The following is an 18,769-nucleotide window of genomic DNA, read 5'->3' as shown; positions in this document are numbered from 1 at the left end:
TTCACAGAGCACTCTGCTCAGATAGCTAATACACTATATGCACAAAAACAACAGAATGAACAAATACACACCGTTACCTGGCTTTTTTTTTTTTCACCAGCAAAAAAGGTGTCAGAGATTTTAGCAAGCAGACAAGTTCAGGATAGCAAGTTCCTTTCCATGTCTGCTTTGGAGAAGGGAGCAGACTGGACTTGGTCCCATCTACCAAAATTCATGTACTGCATTAACCATAAATGCATCAAGTGTCTTCACATCAATCAACTGGTCACAAGATGTCACACCTTGCTGTTAAGCACAGTGGAGAGGCAGCAGCCCTGCCAAGTTTTTTACTGAACCTGCATGGTTGGAATCCAAGTTTGAATGCCAAAGTATTTCAACATGTGTGTTAACCATGACTTTCAACTCTTTTGGAGTTTGCAGGTGGAAGAGAAGATCAAAGGATGGTTTAATTTTTTTTTTTTTTAATACTATCAATATTCATTAAGACAGAGATGGTGACCAGAGACTGCTGCAAGGGGAAAACAACAGAGGGAACACAATATTTTGTGAACTCCAACTTTTGCCTAAATGCAGAGAAAGATCTGCTGAAAGCAGGGAAAGACTTGCACACAAACATACACATACCAGCACTTATAACACTGTGACTTCTATTCAGGCCCCTAAAATTTCTGGTCAAATTGACTTCAAAGATAAAACAGGAGATTATTGGAGTTTGACTGCAATCCTGAGCTATTCTTTTTCCTCAGCTTTAATCTATTTGTAGACAAAGCCAACCAACCCTGTACTTTGCTGGCATCAGAGTAGTTTCCATCAAAGCTGTAACAACTTTGGAAACACTGGACTTTTCAAAAATTTACAGATACTTAGCCCTGTGTATAATGATAATTTGCAAGGGGAGGATTTACTCTTTAGCAAAATTCTTGAGGAAATTAGAAAGAAAAGCAAAATAATACCCTCCTAACCCCAAAAATCTTCATTCTGAGTAATGAATTACTTGGATGTCTTACCCTTTTTGGAAAGTATTTACTTCTGTAGCTGATTGAATTTTAGCAAAAATCTTTGAAAAGTCTCCCCTGACTTGTGTAACCTGCATACTTTTTAAATCTATTCTAAACCTCTTTGCCTCTTTCTTCTTTTTTCCATTTCCTTTTCATTGTAGTCATGTTTTCCGTTTGCTGCAGCAATCTCTTTGAACTATTTAACATTTTGACTAAAAATGTGGATAACAAAGCCACAGTGGCATTCATGGGAATGTTAACACTGATGTCTATGCGCATTGGAGAGGATAAGAAAATCAGTGCCTGGTGTCATAGACCCAAGGATTGGGTTCAGCTCAGTAGCTCAGTTTTTGCATAATATTTGTATATGCACATCCTCACAGAAGTACACAAAACAAAAATGCTTACATTGAACCTGATATGCTTAAGTTTCTTGATAAATAAGGCAACAAGCTGGGCTACTTATGATATTGATTAAAAAAATTATTGATTTTTATCTTGATAAAAATTATTAACTGCATAAGTACACAAAAGTAGCTATAGCCTATCAGAGAAAAGTGGCCAGGCCAGCATCCAGCTAGATGTAAATACTCAGAGGAATAAGATTACAGGCAAGCACAGAAGGATTTCTTCCAGTTGCATTCTCCCAGCTTCAGCCGACAGCCACTTAGACACATCTGAGGCTGGAAGCTCAGTACCTACCAGCGCCATCTCTCGTCTCTATGTCTGTCTCCTCTCCATGTGAGCAGTTTTCACACATGGCTCTCACAGCATCATGTGGCAATGAGCTCCACAACGTGAAAAAGTAGCTCCTGGTTGTCTGATAATTTCAGACTGTCTGCTCTTGGCTCTTCTACAGCAAACACTGAGTGATTGCTCCCCACTTACTTCATCTGACTCTTCAGTACTTTATTTCTCTCCATCCTGCTCTCCCATGGACATCCCTTTTCCAAACTTGGTCTTTGCATTCTAATTATTTTCTCCTGTGTTTAAGCAGCCCTGGTGTTATGATCATACCTGCTGTCCTGCTTCTCCATTTAATCCTGATTTTTTTTATGTCTTTTAACAATTACCCAGCACCATGAGATTAGAACAAATTTTAAAATGCCCTCTGGATTTTTTTCACTTCCTGATATTCCAGTTGGATTTTTTTACTATGTTTTTAGTATTTAATTTTTGTCTCTCTGCTGCTGCTTCACCATGAAAGATCGCTAAATTGACTCTAAATTACAGGTTATCACTTATATGCCAAATTGCCATCACATGGTGCCATATTATATTGCTTTACACTGTTAGAAATGAAATTTTACCCATGAGATTTTTCTCTCAGATGGTCAGTATACTGGCATTTATTGCCACTCTGTGGTCCACTTAAGTTTTTACTGTTGTGAATAAATTTTGGTAAAAATTTCTGTGCCCATTTTCCAGAACATTTGCCAGTAAGTTGAACAGCTTCAGTTCTGAAAGGTTTATGTGAAGCTTTGCTCATAGCCTCCCTGTGTAGTGAAGTGGGGGCAGTTTAACCCTGCTTATTTTTGATCAAATATCAGTTATTCTAATCAGTTACAAAATGGGTTATACCTTGGCAATTCCGTTTCTTTAAAGTTCATGTACTTGAGCTATAGCTCCATTGGCACAAGTGTTTGAAGAGCAAAGATTTTGATCTGTCATTAGTCTGGTAAAAAATGCTGTTTTGAAAGATTAACTCCAGCATTTTACTTGCAAATGTGATTAAGGCTGTGTATTGAGGGAGTGTTTTGTGAGGTAGGCTGGGAGGAAGAAGGAAGACTCAGCCTCACACATGTTCTTGGAACAGAAGTGCATTAGAGAATCTTTTGTTCTGAAAAATATTCTGGTGAAACATACCATTAAAATGAACTTCAGAAGATGAAAATGGTCACAAAATGTGTTCTAGTAGCTACTCTTTAAATTGATTTCCTGACAATAGGGTCATTTAGGACAGAAGGGAATCAAAAGTCAATGCAGTGACCATTTTACTAACAAATGGTCAAACCATACAAGAACACTTCCAGGAGAGCCAAGAGCATCAGCAGCAGCCGAGCTCCCATACTACAGGGACAGAGATGTGCACTGTTCCACTGACAGGGCACGAACCTTGTCCACAGCTGCTCTTGTCTGCTCAAATTGTACAGCAGTGTGGATCACCCTGCCTGAATTTCACCCCTGTGCCACCTCAGCATCCTTCAAACCCTCCAGCTGCTGTCTCAGAGAAACCAGCCTGCCCTTTGATCAGGGGGTAGAATTCAAATCTAAAGGATCCATTGCAAAAGCAAAACAAGAACCCCAGTAAAAAATTGAAACAAACAAAAAAAAAACATTCACACACACAATGCACAAACTCTACAACTTCAGAGCCAAATACTGACCAGCTGACGGAAGGAGCACTGGAGGTCAAACCAAGGAAAGAGAGAAAATCAAATCCAGAAACTGTCAGTCTGTGTTGTGCAATCTATTTTCACAGAATCAGCTAAATCTGTACTCATGAATTCCACTTCAACTTTTGCTCCTACCGGCCCTATATCCACGGTATCTGGGAAATTACTTAAACATGACTCTGGAGAACAGCATGGGACCAGTGCTTCCAAAAGGCCAAAGTCAAAACGTTCACATATCAGAGCTATGTGCCAGGGTAGCCGTCCCAGCTGCATAACACATGATGTGTCAACTGCTTTACACAGGGTGGGTCAGGAAGAGGCTCATTAAAGACAAGCACTACAGCTCTCCTTGCAACATCTCTGCATCCATGTCCAGTTTTACAGGGAAAAAAACTTTAAAAGCTGGTTTAAGAAAAAAGTTATTCTGGATAAAGACTGTAACCCAGAGAGAAGGGCTGGTGTAACCATGTCTGCCACATTAGATATGATCTATAATTGGTTTTCTATATAATTATTTCATCATTGAGGGAACAGCATAAATTTTTCTGATTAAACTTTCCAGTAATAATAGCTATAAGAAATTATTCTGATGACCAGACTTGGACTACCTTACCTACGTGATGAAAGAGAAGAGAGGTCCTTGTCCCTGAGTATGCCTTGCACTGAGTCTCAGACAGATGACTTCCTCTGAATTTCTCTTGTGCATGGAAAAGACCATGACTACACTCCCTAAATGCATGCAGAACCTAATTCCCACTGAAAACATTCAGGGAGTTAGGTACATAAATACATTCCAGACTCATCCTATCAGTAAACAGGGCCAAACCTTTGAGATGGCTTTCTGTGCAGAAGTGTGTGGCACTTTTTGGATAAGAAGAGCAATAAAACAGCATATTTTGCAGAGCAAAGAGCTGAAGTGTCGCATTTCTAGCAGCATGAACTTCTGTCTATGGCCAAATTTTTTTGGTGCATTTGCTGGAAAACAGTGCTGGAGGGGAGTGAGTTACATCACTTTTGTTTGGGTACTGAATGGTCACCACCATTGTGGATGCTACCCTCAGTGTACCTGAACACTGTTCCAAACAAATTAAGATAGCCTTACGTGGCTGTTAAAGCAATGTGTTTTCTCTCATTTTAGCCATCCTTACCCTTCTCACGTTTAACAGTAAAACAGATTTCAACCCCACCAAACTTAAAAGTGACAGGGCACCCAGATCTGGAACTCACACCCCACTATCACACCTTTCATACAATGTCTCCATTGACTTCTAGTCATCTAAAACCTTTAAAACAGAGTTAAGGCAGTGCTATCCTGCCCACCTGTGTATGACTATTGGCAGAGAATTTTGTGGGTAACTCTCCAAGATGAGAGCCTGACAGTGGATACCCCCTCCATGTCAAATAGCATCTTGGCTAACTGGGACTGTCTGTGGCACAAGCCTATCAGAGATTTTCAGAGTGTTAATCCCTCTTACACAGACAATCTGCAGCCCATTTGCAGCTCTGTTTTGGCTTTATTTTTTAACAGGGCCTTAAAACACATTTTGCCTTAAAATGACAACGTTCTTTTCTGCCCCCTTTGTTCATGAGGCTTTGTGCACTCATAAACAGTTTAAGAGTTCTCTTCACACCTGGAGTGCACATGTGTGCCTGAAATAAAGATTCTCTTATCTATTCTTCACTGATAACTTGAGAGGATAGTGCTTAAGAAAAGGCATCATCCTTTAAAATGCATTGGAAAAAACTAAACCCAAGCCTCAAAGCTACAGCAGTGACAGTGAGGCCAGCAAGTCTGGGGAAGGAGGGATCCTCGAAGTTAGAGCAGAGAGGCTCAGAGGAGGGCAAGCAGATCTGCACCTTCTTTCCAGGCAGCAAATCCTGCTCCAGGACACAAGCATGACTCCTGTACCATCTCAAGGTTTTGCTCCATCCTTTACTGACCTTCCTGGGATCTGTGTTGCTTATTTGGAAAATCATGACAAAAATGCTTCCCAGGTAGCATGATCTGAGCTATGCTGAAGCTGTGCTGCTACTCAAAAGCCTCTTGCTCAGGAAATGCTCCCCATGGACTTGTTTCCTCAGCAGGAGGTAGACCAACGTGCAATGGATTGCGGTGCTGTGACTTTTCAGCTGCCTCATGCTGTTACAGCTCTACTTACACTGACATCACTGGCCAGCCCCAGCAGAGGAAAACCCAAAGCCAGCCTAACCACAGAACAGTTTGGGACTGGCAGGACTTTCTCACCCTCTTGCAGCTTAAGCATCAGTACAAAGTCTGAGAGAAATTTTTCTCCACAGAGAAAACCTTAATCTTCTGGTTAGACAAAATCACACACTACAATTCAATACTTAATAAACTGCCATGAATCTAGAATACAAGTATTCACTTGGTCACTTATCCTTTTAGCAATAAAAAACAACTGGGACTGAAGTTCAGTGGCAATTCGTTGCAGCTGCTGTGGCCAGGACCCTCTCAGAAAGTAATTTCCAGAGTATTCTTCTTGTTAAAAAGCAATTTTCCTGGCGAGGAGTGGGATGTCTGGAAGATAGCAATGGGGACAAATCCAAGCACAGAAGTTTACAAGAATTCCTAAAGAGCATTTTAAAAACTCTGTATTTATTTAAACAATTACAAAACATTGTATGCAGCTAAGCAGTTTAGTACTACCACCAAACTATAAAGTAGACTTCTAAGCCTCGGCAGTTTTTCTCTTCACCTGCAAGATGACATGAGGCAACATCAACATTTGGCTCCATATGGAGAAAGTGTGGAGAAAGGGTGGCAACCTCCTGTTTTTATGGTCCTTCCTTGGTTCCCAAAATTCCCATTCCTGAATTCTGACCCACACCCACACTCTCTCACCCTACCACAGGAATTGGTTATGAATAATATACAAATGGAAATTTAGTCTTGTTGGGAGTAACAGCAACTGAACAAGTCTGAAAGAACAACTTTCAGTCTCGCTGGGCAGCCCCATTGTGTTCAGTTCACACAGAGTAGTTGGTTATATGAGCCAAATTGTGTCATTATTGCTATCTCAGTGGATGATAAACCAAAATCTATGAATGGCTGGTCTGGTAAAACATGACCATTTGATATGCCCTGTCTTCCCTCCCTCCTGAAGAATGACAGGGAGATGATGTTTGGAAAAAAAAAAAAAAAAAAAAGTACACACCCAATACTCCTACCAAATGGAGAGTAAAATACTCATACCTCAGTCACTGTGTGGGCAACCTAAAATCCCAGAAGATAAAAAGAAACACAAACTTTTATTTTTTGAGGTAGAAAACAGCATCCTGAGTCCATAACAAACAAGGTGGGAGCACCCTGCACTCTCATTCTCAAGTCAAAAGGAAAGGAACAAAGAAATATGGCAAGCACACTGCAGTATGTACTAATCCTGACAGGTCAGGCCACAGCAGAATGTCCAGTTTAGTATCTTTTCAGACTGCCAAGAAGAGGTGCATAATTTTCTGTAGGAACATATAACAAAAAAATCCCAAAAACAAACCCGATTCTGGAAGTGCCTTGCTCTGTGCAAAAGGAAAAGTAAAGGACATTTTCCCCCACCAGATGCACTACTTTCCCTGATGCTGTTCCAGTTAAGAATGAGATTCCAAGAACAAAAGTTTCCTGCTGCAACATCAACGCATTGTGTTCGCAGTTCCTTTAAGAGATCTCCACTGTAGTCATTTCAGATTGCAGAGAGGAGATCATGCTGACAGCAAGTCACTGCTTTACTCAAGGCAAGCTGCCAAAACACGTAGAACTGAACCCTGTCCTCTCATTCACTGGACCGATAAATATGCTTTTAAAAGCATGCACAGCCTGGTTCACACTTACATGATGCACAGAGAATGAGGCAGAGGGCTTGCAGAGTGAAGCAACACCTCATTCCCAAGCATGTGCAGAGCAGTCTGCCTTTGCTTACTGCAAAAAATGCTAAACCAGTGCCATTTGCACTACATATGTGCAACATGCATGTCTCAAAGATTCATTACTATGCATATGAAAATTCAATCATATCAAAGCTTAGCTTTAAGAAAGTCCCAAGGGGCTGAACCGTGTGCTTATGTGCTTTGAGGGGGGGAACCCAACAACTTTTAAGTTTTTTTTCTTTTTTTCTAGCAATGCTCTGCTCTTTCCGTTAGTAAGAGCAAAATAGCTGCTGAATGAGTGAACTCCATGTTCCCACTGTGTTTGTATTCTATTTATTTTCATAACTCAAGTTCTCTTTGTGTGAACACAAATGTATAAATCAAAGATGGATTTAAGACCTATCCCCAAAAAACTGTAACCAAGATGAACAAAACTCATTATTTTATTTGAAGATTGCTGTGATTTAGTATTATGCTGTTCTTTAGTATAAACATATGTATCGTTTTAAGCCATGCTGCTCACTCTCTAACACTACTTTCTGTAGCCCATTCTAGAGCAAAGGATTCTGCAATTAGCCTGGAAATACCATAAATCGTCTATTTCCGCATTTTGTTACAATTTGAGAATTGCTTGATGATCACTTAGAATAAATTTGACCTTCAGCCAAAAAGGAAAAAAGTTATATGGAAGAAAAGTGATGTTCTGGGGACACACACACACTGCCAGTGCACATCCTATACTCGGTGAAGAAAAAGACAAGATGAAATTCATGGTCTCTAATGAAAATAAAAACTTTTGCAGGTAAAATTCATCTTAAAAGAGTAGCAAAGCAAACCTTCTGATCTTCTTGGCTTTTGTATTGGCCTTTCACATCCATGGATATTAAGCTCATAGAAGCTTCCTATAGGTTTCAACCTAAAAGTACCAGAAACACCACCTAGAACACAGCAGTAAAAGAGAAAGATTTCAAAAGAATTATATTCAGTTCACTAAAAAAAAAAGGAATAAATATAAAATGCTTAATACACTTGGAATTTTATCAGTGCAGGAAGAGCAGAATGGTGGCTTCTACCTTTCTCCACCATGTCTGCAGTGTCGTACAGACTTCAGCTCCTTAAATCCATCTTAAACATTTCATGACTGTGGTGCCAAAACCAACACAAAACTCCACAGGACATGGTGACAAGCCCCATGGCAATGATGGGCCAAGCAGGGGTGGCTGGCTCCAGGTGTGTCCTACCACACCCTGATCCCTGCCAGCCACAACCACGCCGTGCACACAGGCGCTAGCATGAACTCGGTACGGACCTTGGCAAGCACTTGCAGGAGGGGAAGCTCTCTGTTTTGAAGGTGTTCTCCAAATTAACATTTTTACATATATCTAAAACTTGTTTGGATATACTTAAAAAAAAATAAAGCAGATATACAAAACCTGGAGAGGAAAGCCATGCTGGAAAACCGAACAGAAGCAGAAGCTTCATGGGGCTCCTCCTTTGCAGAGCTAAATTCCTCCTGAACGACATTTCCAGGGTGAGGCATTTGTAAGTACAAGTGTAAAAGGACCAAAGGCTCTATTGACAAGCCATGAGATACGAAGTGCTTGCAAGATACATCCGGTGTTGAGATAATTAAGATCAAAATTAAACTTGTGCTATACTTGCATCTGCAAAGCATCAGTTAATCAAACATAATGAGTTAATCAGACTCACTTTTCTGAGGGGAAAATGTAATCATGCTTCATCATCTTCTGTGCTGTCATTAAGCTCTGACAGACTTTCCATACAGAAACTGACTCCTCCTAAGTACTTGCACACCAGCAGCACATCAGAGTTCTAGAAATTTTCTAAGCGTTGTTGCAAAACTAATAGGAAATACTTGGAGCAAAGCTGCTTTACAGGAGCTTTTGCTCTATATTAAGATAATGACAATTTGAAGGGGACACCAAGCATGACCCAGGAAGGAGATAATATTCTGCACCCCATTTTTTTGCAATTAAGAGGGAAGCCAATAGGTTATTTAGCAAGACTGCTGCCAATAAACCAATAAGTCACACAGATTTCTAACACCAAACAACAAGAGCAAAGAATTAATTCTCTGGTGGCCTCTGGAGATTTAGCAATTCTGTATTTTTTTAATTAAAAAAAATGAAAGACAGCTATTGCTGGATGTAATTTCTAGCTATTTAAATTAATTTATTTTTAATCCAAATAATTAAAATAATTTTTAATTCCCATGAAGAAATAATTTTTACTGTTTTGGTTGCTAGCTATTTAAGATATTGTGGTTACATTTTTGATGTCTTTGGTACATTTTATTGTAACATTGTCAGGGCACTGCATTCAATTACTACATCTCATGCTGTTTTACTCGCTACAAAGCATCATCCAAACATTTTCTAGCAAGTCCTTGTGGGTAACTATGTCCTGTCCAAGAAACACATGTATGTCCATGCATTAATAGATATGAGATCAGTATCAAATTAGTCATTTGAATAAATGCCTCTTTGGTTTGGCTCCTGTAGTCTCAAACATCTTAGCACAAACTGCAATAGAATTAAAAAAAAAAATAAATAAACACATCTTAACATTAATCCAAACACATTTGGAATACTAAAGCTTATCTGATAGCTCTCTGTTGTGCCTCTGCAACACTAAAACTTGTCCCAGCTTTTCACTCCTCCCTTTTCCAGAACTCATTATCTCTTAGTCAGCCTCACAGATGTGCCACTTCCCTCTACTGAAAGTCCCAGTTCTTCCCTTCATTGCTACTGCTCCCATCGTGTTCCTGGGGAAGGGAAAGTCTCAGTGGGAAGCACCAACCCAAACAGCTATGCAGCAGCAAAGGGACAAAGGGAATGAGAGACACATTTTGCTGGGGAATAAGCTGAAATGACAGCTTGTGGCCAGGAGGTGGGAAGGGAAGAAGATATGAGCACCCATGGATTAAAGAAGGAAAACAGCTGGAAATAAAGCCTGGTAGGTCACAGCCTACCAGATCATTACAGGTGATTGAGTGTGAAAGCCTGCAAAACCCAGCATTGACAGTGGGGACAGGTCTCAGAGGACAGAGAGGACTAAAACCCAGAGGCAAGAAGTCTAAAAGATGGTGAAATGAATTAAAGAGGCTGCAAAGTCATCAGCCAGGAATCTGTGGAATGGCTATGCCTTTCAAGCACTGTACAATATGTTCTATTTTTCCTTTCAGGTTGCATCTCTATAGTTGAGCTAGAGTACTCACATGGAAGACCTTACCCAAACACAGCAGAAGCTATAGCTAACACACAGTAAAACTAATCTATCTTCACTGTCAATTATGACCTGTTCACTGTATCATATTTTCCTAGAGAGGGGGTTATATCCAGAACACTTCCACAGACAGGTCACAGAACTGAGGTGTTGGATGTCCCTAGAAGCATTTTTCTAAATCAAGTTTTGAAAGGAAATAAATAGCTGACAGTTTATAATCCAGACTCCCCCCACCCAAAAGTAACATAGATTAGCATGCATTGTACAGTACTATTTTTGAGCATATTTTTTCCTTGTGCAAATGCTGTAGACACTTTCTGATTCTCTGTGAAATTGGGGAAACATTAACAGATTGTAGAAAAGGAAAAGCAGCAGTGACAGTAAAGAACAGTGAAGAGAATGAAATCTCACCGATTTAGCACATCAGTGCTTCTCATTCTCTGCTGATCCAAGGCAGTAAAGGGAATAAGACCAGAAAATAAATAATATTCCTCAGAAAGACATAAAAATGTTAAGTCTTACTAAAATTCACATTTGCCCCTCCAGTGTCTCTGCAAGCTGGATCAACTTGCTTTGCTCATGTGAGTATTTTCATTAATTTAAACTGGAACTTCGCCTGACAAAAGAGCACTGGATCTTCCCTTTCTGGGCAGAAGCACTTTAACTACCAGCTGGAAAACAACAACACTCCAGATAAGCCATGAACTATTGTATCAGTTGATTTATTGCTGATTAAACACTCCCAAGTTGCTCCTAGTCCTGAGAATTAACATAATTGAAAAGCAAATGGGTTGTAGTCTGATGGTCCTTTCATCAGTTTTGGTGATTTCCACCACGTGTATGTGCAGACCTGAAAGCACAGCTCAGAGACCTCACAACAGCAAAATTCTATTAATTTTTCTTTAACATGCATATCTTTGGTCCTCATTAAAACTATTTCCTAATTGTAAACAAGATACTCAACTCACCATCTAATGTTGCCAAGATATAAAAGATACTCTTACTTTTGAGACATTACAAATTCCACTAATTCAACAGATTGTTTTAGAAAGAAATGCAGAGTCCTGCTCTTTTGCAAGTGGCATGGTAAACTTCAGTGCAAAGTCCCATAACCTAAACAAATTAAGTACTAACCTAATAAGAGAGTACTTCAAAAAAGATTATGAAAATGTCATGTCTTAATTGGTTGATATGCGTGACACCGCTGTGAAAAAACGCAGCGGCTTACCAGCCCTACAGCTGGAAGTATCACCAAAGAGAAAACATTTTCACAAAAGATACTCTTTTTCTCTTTTCTTCTCTTTTTTCTCTTTCCTTTTTTTCTGTCGTCTCATTTTCTTTTCCTTGTCTTTTCCCTTTTTTTCTTCTTTTTATTGCAATTCTGAATTAACTGTGTTGCTTCAGGCAGATGGCCAAAAGTAGCATCTAGAATTATTGGGAGCAAATCTGTGTCATTTTCGCATACATCTGTGGGAGGCCATGCAGGATCTGGGGACAGAATCTCAGGGAGAGAGGGTAAATTCAGTGCTGACAGCCCTTATTGGGAGGTCAGGCTTCACTCCCTGGGAGTCATAGCCACCAATTCTCTGGGGGTCTTTCCTTATGCTACAAACATGAAAGCTTAATATGCATGATGTCTCTTCTACTACTACTACAGATGCTTACAGCACTGTCTCTCACTTGAAGTGTGCCTTGTGAGTTCATGCCAATAACTAGAAGCACCCAGAAACCCCAGTCCAGGCTGGTAAGTTAGGGGTAAATCTTGCAAATATAACCAGTGGGTAGCACAAATTGTTTTTCAGGAACTGGGTGAATTATAATCAGTGATTCTCAACATTGCACTGAATCCACTGGGAAGTTCTAAGGATGTTGTACACAGGGGAAGGTGGCGAGACTTTTCCAAAAGGCAAAAACTGGGCAGCACATACTCACAAAACTCATGAGACTGCTAACGCTCAGTGGGAAAATAGGACCTGAATTTGGATACTTTGTGAATATGTTGAAAACAAAAGAAAATCCAAGGGGAACATACAAGAAGGTGCATTGGGCACCTCTATCTCCTCAACGTGATTCAACATAGTAATGTAATTGTAATTAGTAAAATGTGAACTAGAGAAGAGCACAGTACTTTAGTAATATGAAACCTCATCACAGCATCTCTTGCTAAACTTTGCTTAGAGGTAAGGAGAGGCAACCAAATTCTGGATAAATTATAAAGCAGTTGAGTGGTTAGGGAAAGAAAGCTTGGAAATTTCTCACATACAAAAACCAAAACTACCACTATTGTTACTATGCTTGCACACAAAACCAAATTATAACATTCAATTATTAGGAAGCTTATGTGAAACACTTTAGCAAATTCAGTGGATTACTTATATTTTCAGCTTCTCTGCTGCAATAAGGAAAATTTAAGCAAGCACAGACACTTCAGTCATTGAGTATTTTGCCTTTTTAGTGCTGAATTTTGGCAGCTCTCTTGCTGCTACGCTGTTGCTTATGAAAAGCAGCTGTATTTAGAGATACCAATAATACCCAATAAAACCTACATTTTCTGAAGAAGTCCACCTCTTTCAACATCACAACATGCAACATTCGTACCATCCAAGTTAAGACTTGAGAGGGAAAAACAGGACCAATGACTTAAAATGCTGCTTTATAGTTTAGCGCAAAGATAGTTGAATGAAGATTATTTTGTATCAGACTTGCAAGTTTCCAGGCAGGGTAGAGAGGAAAGAAGACTGCACAAGCAAGTCAGGGTGTTGGGGTTTTTTCCCCTTAGCCTTTTTTTTTTTTAATATATATATAACCTTTTCTATCTTCTTTACATTCAAACTCCCATAGCCAAACAAAACTTCTACAATCACTGAAGGATATTCTGGACAAGGAACCTAGAATTCGTTTTCTGTCTTATTAATCAAAGGACTGTACCATAAAGTCTACCACAGAGATAGCATGCTTTTTTATTCTCACCAAGGATAAAGATACCAGAAATCAACTTGCCAGATGCGATTTCTAAAACCAAGTTTGTTACACTGCTGTGAATTTTTACTTCATGTTCAAATTTTCCTCACCTATTCAAATTCAATTCATTTACTGCCTTGAAAGTTAACATGAAATTTCTTCCTTTGCTTCTGGCAGCCTTTTGAAGGAGTCAAAAAAAGAAATGCTGAAGATGATAGTTTTTTATGTTGCTCTTTCTTCCATCAGTTATTAACCATACAGATGAATGGTTTAAACCTCCCACTTGCACCGCTCTTAACATCTATTATGAGATTATATAATCGCAGGAAAGCCCAGTGCAGTAAATTAATTAATTTAGCACATTAAAGCTCTGAAAAGAATGTGAGGGGGAAGACCATCAATTATTTACATACAGCACACGGACAGACATTCAAGCAATGAAGCAATGTCCTACCTCTCCTTGCCGGTGATAGTGCTTGGGAGGTTTTCCCATCTGCTCTAGCATTTTGCCCTTCTTACTGCTAGCAAGCATCAGTCCCTGGTGGATGCCTGCAGATCTGTTGGTTGCCTGAGTTGGAGCCTCCCCCATCAGGGTGGACTTGATGGAGTTCACCTTGGAGCTGGAGCTGTCTAGCTGGGAGCTCTCCACGATCAGGACCGCGGCTAGTAAGAGGAGACAGCAGGAGCACTTATTCCACATCAGCACGATCATCTCCCCTCCCCCAAAAGGATTATCTTTTTTTCTCCTTTTCTCTTTTCTATTTTTTTTTTTTTTTTTTTTTTTTTTTTTTTTTTTTTTTTGCTATGAAAACAGAAGAGAGGAGGGAAAAAGTTTTTAAAAATATCTCCCAAAGTTGTTAAGGAAGCAATGGATTTCAGAGCCACCCAAGGAACTGCTGTTCTGAGACACGGGAGAAAAATACTTTTTTAAAAAAGAATCCCCTAGGAAAAAAAAAAAAAAAAAAAAGTGATAAGTCTATAGGCAGTGAGCAACTGTCAGGTCTGTGATGCCTTTTTCCTCCAGGTCCTCGAGAAGTCCAGGCAGTTCTCTAGAAACTGAGAGCAATAAGCTGCGAGGAGACTGCACCCGGGCAGCTCCCCGCCAGCACAGGCACCAGCACGTTTGCTAAAGCTTCAGAGAAAGAGTGAGAGAGTTACTTCCCCCCACTCCTCCTTCTCTCGCTGCTCAAGCCAGCAGAGAGGAAACTCAAACCAGATCCAATCCAAGCAGCACCGGCAAAAGCTGGGCTTAGTTTTCTTTCACTCTCTCTCCCTCCTCTTTACTTTTTATTCCCCTCCTCCTTTTTCTGCCTTTTGCCTCAGCAGTCAGCAGGAGTGAAAGCGCCCGGTCTCCTCCTACTCTTCCTCCTCCTCCTCCTCTCCTCCTCCTCCTGCAGCCCGGCCGGTGCGAGGCGAGGGGTTCTGGGCATCCGGCGGCGGGGCAGCCCCGGGACCGGCCCCACCGGCGGCGGGACCCGGCAGGGGAGGCAGAGCCCCGGTCGGGCTTCCTGCGCTGCTCCCCCTCGCACTCGAAGTCTCTCGCTCCGCAGCTCGCAATCCCCATCCCCGGGGATGGCGCAGCGCCTTCCGTCCCCGCTTTGCTCGAGCCTGGCGGGTTCCCCATCCCTGCGGCGGGGTCAGCCCGGGCCGGGCGTGCTCCGCTCCCGGCTCGGCTCCTGCCTCGCCCGGCCCCGCCGGGGCTCAGCCCCGCCGAGCCCCTTCCCCGAGCCCGGGCTGCCGCTCTGGGACGCGTGGCGAGCTCCCCGAAACGCTCGGACGCGCCGCCCGTCATACCCGCAGAGCTGGGAGGCAGCGGGGCCGGCGAGCGAATCCTGCCCAACCTGCTGCCCGAGCCAGCGATGTCCAAGTTAAGGGCACGTCCAGCCCTTAAAAGCTGCACAAAGATAGAAAAAAAAGAGTGCAGCCCCAAGAAGCTGCACTCTTCCACACCTGCCCCTAGTCAATACCACAGTGCCAACATCAACCTAAGACACTTTCTTCGTATCCACCTTCTCAATTTCCTTGACATTTGCACACATCCGATTGTAATAAAAAATCCAGTGCTATGAACTACACTCACACCATCCAACATCTCACCTGGCTGCAGCACCAAAACAGCGTGTTTCAGAAACAGGAAGATACACAGGGACACAAAGCATCAAATTAGCAGAATAGTACAGCTCTTAACTTCTCCCTGCAAAAGATCTAGAATGAAACAGAGAACATCACCATTAGGCACTCAGTTACTGCCATGGAACAGCTACAAGCCTTGTCCTTCCCCATGGCATGCGAAAGTGGGGTGGAGGGAACAAAAGATGGTGAATGGAACAGCATTCTTGCTGTCCCACGTGTTCTTGTATGAACACTACCTTGTCTGGGAACAGTGGAGAGAATTGCCATGTTTTTCCCTCTTATGGAGGATCCCTCCTCTAATCTATCAATCATCTCCTCTTACTCTGGCCCTTTACATAGCAGAAAGGGGGGAACAAGACAATATGTGCACTTTGAAATTTCATTTATTCTAAATTAAACGCTGTGCAAACGGCAGTTGCCAAGGCAAGAAAAACCAGAAAGGAGCCAAGACACCGTTTTGGCCTCCAGAGCTGCTGCTCCCTCCAAGTGAGCAGGAGCCAGGCTGGGGACATGGGAGCTCTCTGCAGGAATGCCCCAGGAACCACACCACCTTGGAAAAGGTTTGTCAAGTGTTGTCTAGCTAGCGTCATGTGACTGCTAGCAATGTGTCCTAACCTCATTATATTAAACAGAGCACCTTGTGAAGATTGGAGTAATTTGTCTTTATCCACAGCTCAAAGCTTAAAATTGTTTGAGAGAATTTAAATACATCTCCTGGGGCAGTTTTGGGATATTTTATCTTCCTTATCAAATTATCTCCTCAGGAGATTACTACTATTTTTTTTTTTAAATAAGGAACAACGGAAATGACTTGTCAGTGCCAAGACTGAGTTTTAAACTCTTCTGCAGAGTATGGTACTTGTTCTGACTCAGGCTTCAGATGAGTTTGTGTTTACTGGGTTTGAAACTGGAAGAAATTTTATTGGACTTGATTTAAAAAACTTAGGTTCAAAAATTTAAATTTTTTTTTGTACTTAGCTTGGCAAAGAGCAAAGAATGAAAAAAAACCCCGTCAAGTTTCTATACTTCATAGCATTTCCTTTTTTTTTTCCTATCTTTGTGCAGGCAGCTTCAAATAAACTAAAATTACCTTTCTGACTTAATCCTCAGTAATGCTTGAAGACGTTTTTAAGGAAATGTTTACAAAAAATCAGAAAGGAATTTGCTACTTCATAGGAGAGAGATATAAGCCAGGCTTTTTGGATTGTTTTTGACTTGGCTTTTGCCACCAGGCCTCATGGTGCTTCAGCCCTCCTAAACCCAAAAGCAAACAACTATCCATACCTACAGGAAAAGCTCTAATAGGTAATATCATGGAAAATTCTTATCTCACCTGCTTCTCTTACCCAGGAATGAACACAAATTTTTAAGTCAGTGGTAGAATATTATCCACCAAAGTTTCATTTTTGTAGAGTATTTCCACCACAGAACAAAATAATTTGATGATATAAGCAAAGAGAATTCATGACAGTAAAAACACAATACAATGACCTCATGTAAATATCATACAGCTCTTCTTGAAATAAATGGACATGGGCAGTAATAAAAGAGGCACACAGCACCTAAAGGATCAAATAGTAAGTAGACTCTGTCTAAATTAATTAAATATATGTCTTATTAAAATTTTTACTTACATTAATAAATGGAAAATGCAAGCCACATTACAAGTCTTTGGATATAAATAACAAAGTCCTTGTATATCCATAACATTTAGAAATTTGAAGAAAACTGGGATGGAATATCAAAGCTTTTCAGCTATCTCAGAACAGGTGCCCCAAACTCATTTTGTCAATCTGTCCAGATTCATTGAAGTTCATCAGTCAGTTGTATTCAACTAAGTTTCTGGGCATGAATTTAAATTTAGTGGGAATAGAAATGGGTAACTTTACAACAGGGCAGGACCTATCTTGTGACTCACTGCTCTGAAGGGAAGATATTTCACAGCATCTCTGAGGAAATGGAAACAGGTTTTGCTTTATTACCCTGACAGACATTTCCCTCCAGAGGAAGCAACAACCCACTTCACTGCAGGGCAGCTGCTGCCAGACCAACAGGATGCTCAAGACCACAGAAAGCAGAAGTAGATGGGCAGAGCACTTAATCTCTGTTAGGGAGGAGCTTTTGTTTTTGTTCCCTTAACAAAATCATGATACTTGTAGAGAAACAAGCTACTTGGTAGTCTGATTGGGAGTTTTTTGTTTTGGTGTTTTTTCCCCCACTTTTAACTAGCATTCAACCCATGCCTTTTCTACTTCAAACCAGTCAAATACAGTCTTCCAAACTGATGTGTACATTTCCTATGCTCCTCGTTACAGCAGCCCTGATGCACCTCAGAGCCTGTACACAGACTTATTTCATAATATCCACTTAAATAAAATAGTATGGAGGCAAAAATATCAAGAAGCATCTCTGTGTTTCAGATTTATGACTGTGCCACTGCAGCTTAGGTTTTGAGAAACATCAAGAACTTCTAAAACATTAAAATGCCACAGGGCTCATTTTGTTTCTCCATGGTGCTCCGCTACAAGAGAACCAAGTGCATGGAGTGCACTAAGCAGAGGTTGTCACACCAGAGGTCATGCAGGAACACAGTTTACCTCTAAGTTCTCCACTAAGTTTGGATGCTTATTCTGAAGAAGCTAAGGCCCACATACTTTGTGTGTGGTTTGTCAAACCACCCAGAGCAATCCAGTATTTTGTGCCCAAAATACACTTTGCAAGTAACCATACAGAATAATGGGAGCAGCACTACCCAAAAAAACCAGAGTCAATGGCAAATCCTACATCACATGTGGGAAGGTCACAAGAAATCTCTCACCAAGTACCGTCCTGCAGGGACTGAATCTGCTCCTCACCATTGCACACATAACTACAAATCTTCCTGGGATCCTCCAGAGGTGGGACTTATCCCTCGATTCAGGGTATGTTCCACATTAACTGCTGTTTCTTCCTGAAGAATTCCACTAGGAAGAAGGAGAGAGAGTCTGAGCTGGTTACAACCCAGGCACAGAAGCCTGACAGCCAAGAGAGCCAAGCTCATTAAATGCCAGTGAGACCTCCAGTGCAAACACTGAGAACTACATCAGCAGGCCACAAGTGTTCAGTTTTCCTTTCATTATAAAAACCATATTTATTGCAATACAGAAGTCTGCATTT

The 18,769-nt window shown here is 41.0% G+C and overlaps 1 protein-coding gene across 1 annotated transcript in view; it reads right to left on the bottom strand.

Moving 5' to 3' along the window:
- The window catches only part of DKK2 (dickkopf Wnt signaling pathway inhibitor 2), a 38,617-nt gene extending 24,425 nt beyond the window's left edge, over nucleotides 1–14,192 (bottom strand). The window contains exon 1 of the mRNA XM_021525501.3: nucleotides 13,935–14,192. Within this exon, the coding sequence (XP_021381176.1) occupies nucleotides 13,935–14,192 (258 nt within the window). The remainder of the gene's footprint in view (nucleotides 1–13,934) is intronic.
- Between the last annotated feature and the right edge of the window lie 4,577 nt (nucleotides 14,193–18,769).

Source organism: Lonchura striata, chromosome 4 (genome assembly GCF_046129695.1).
Source record: "Lonchura striata isolate bLonStr1 chromosome 4, bLonStr1.mat, whole genome shotgun sequence".
Classification (NCBI taxonomy): Eukaryota; Metazoa; Chordata; class Aves; order Passeriformes; family Estrildidae; genus Lonchura; species Lonchura striata.
The sequence above is the reverse complement of the archived record's forward strand: the minus strand, read 5'-3'. Positions and strand labels throughout refer to the sequence as shown.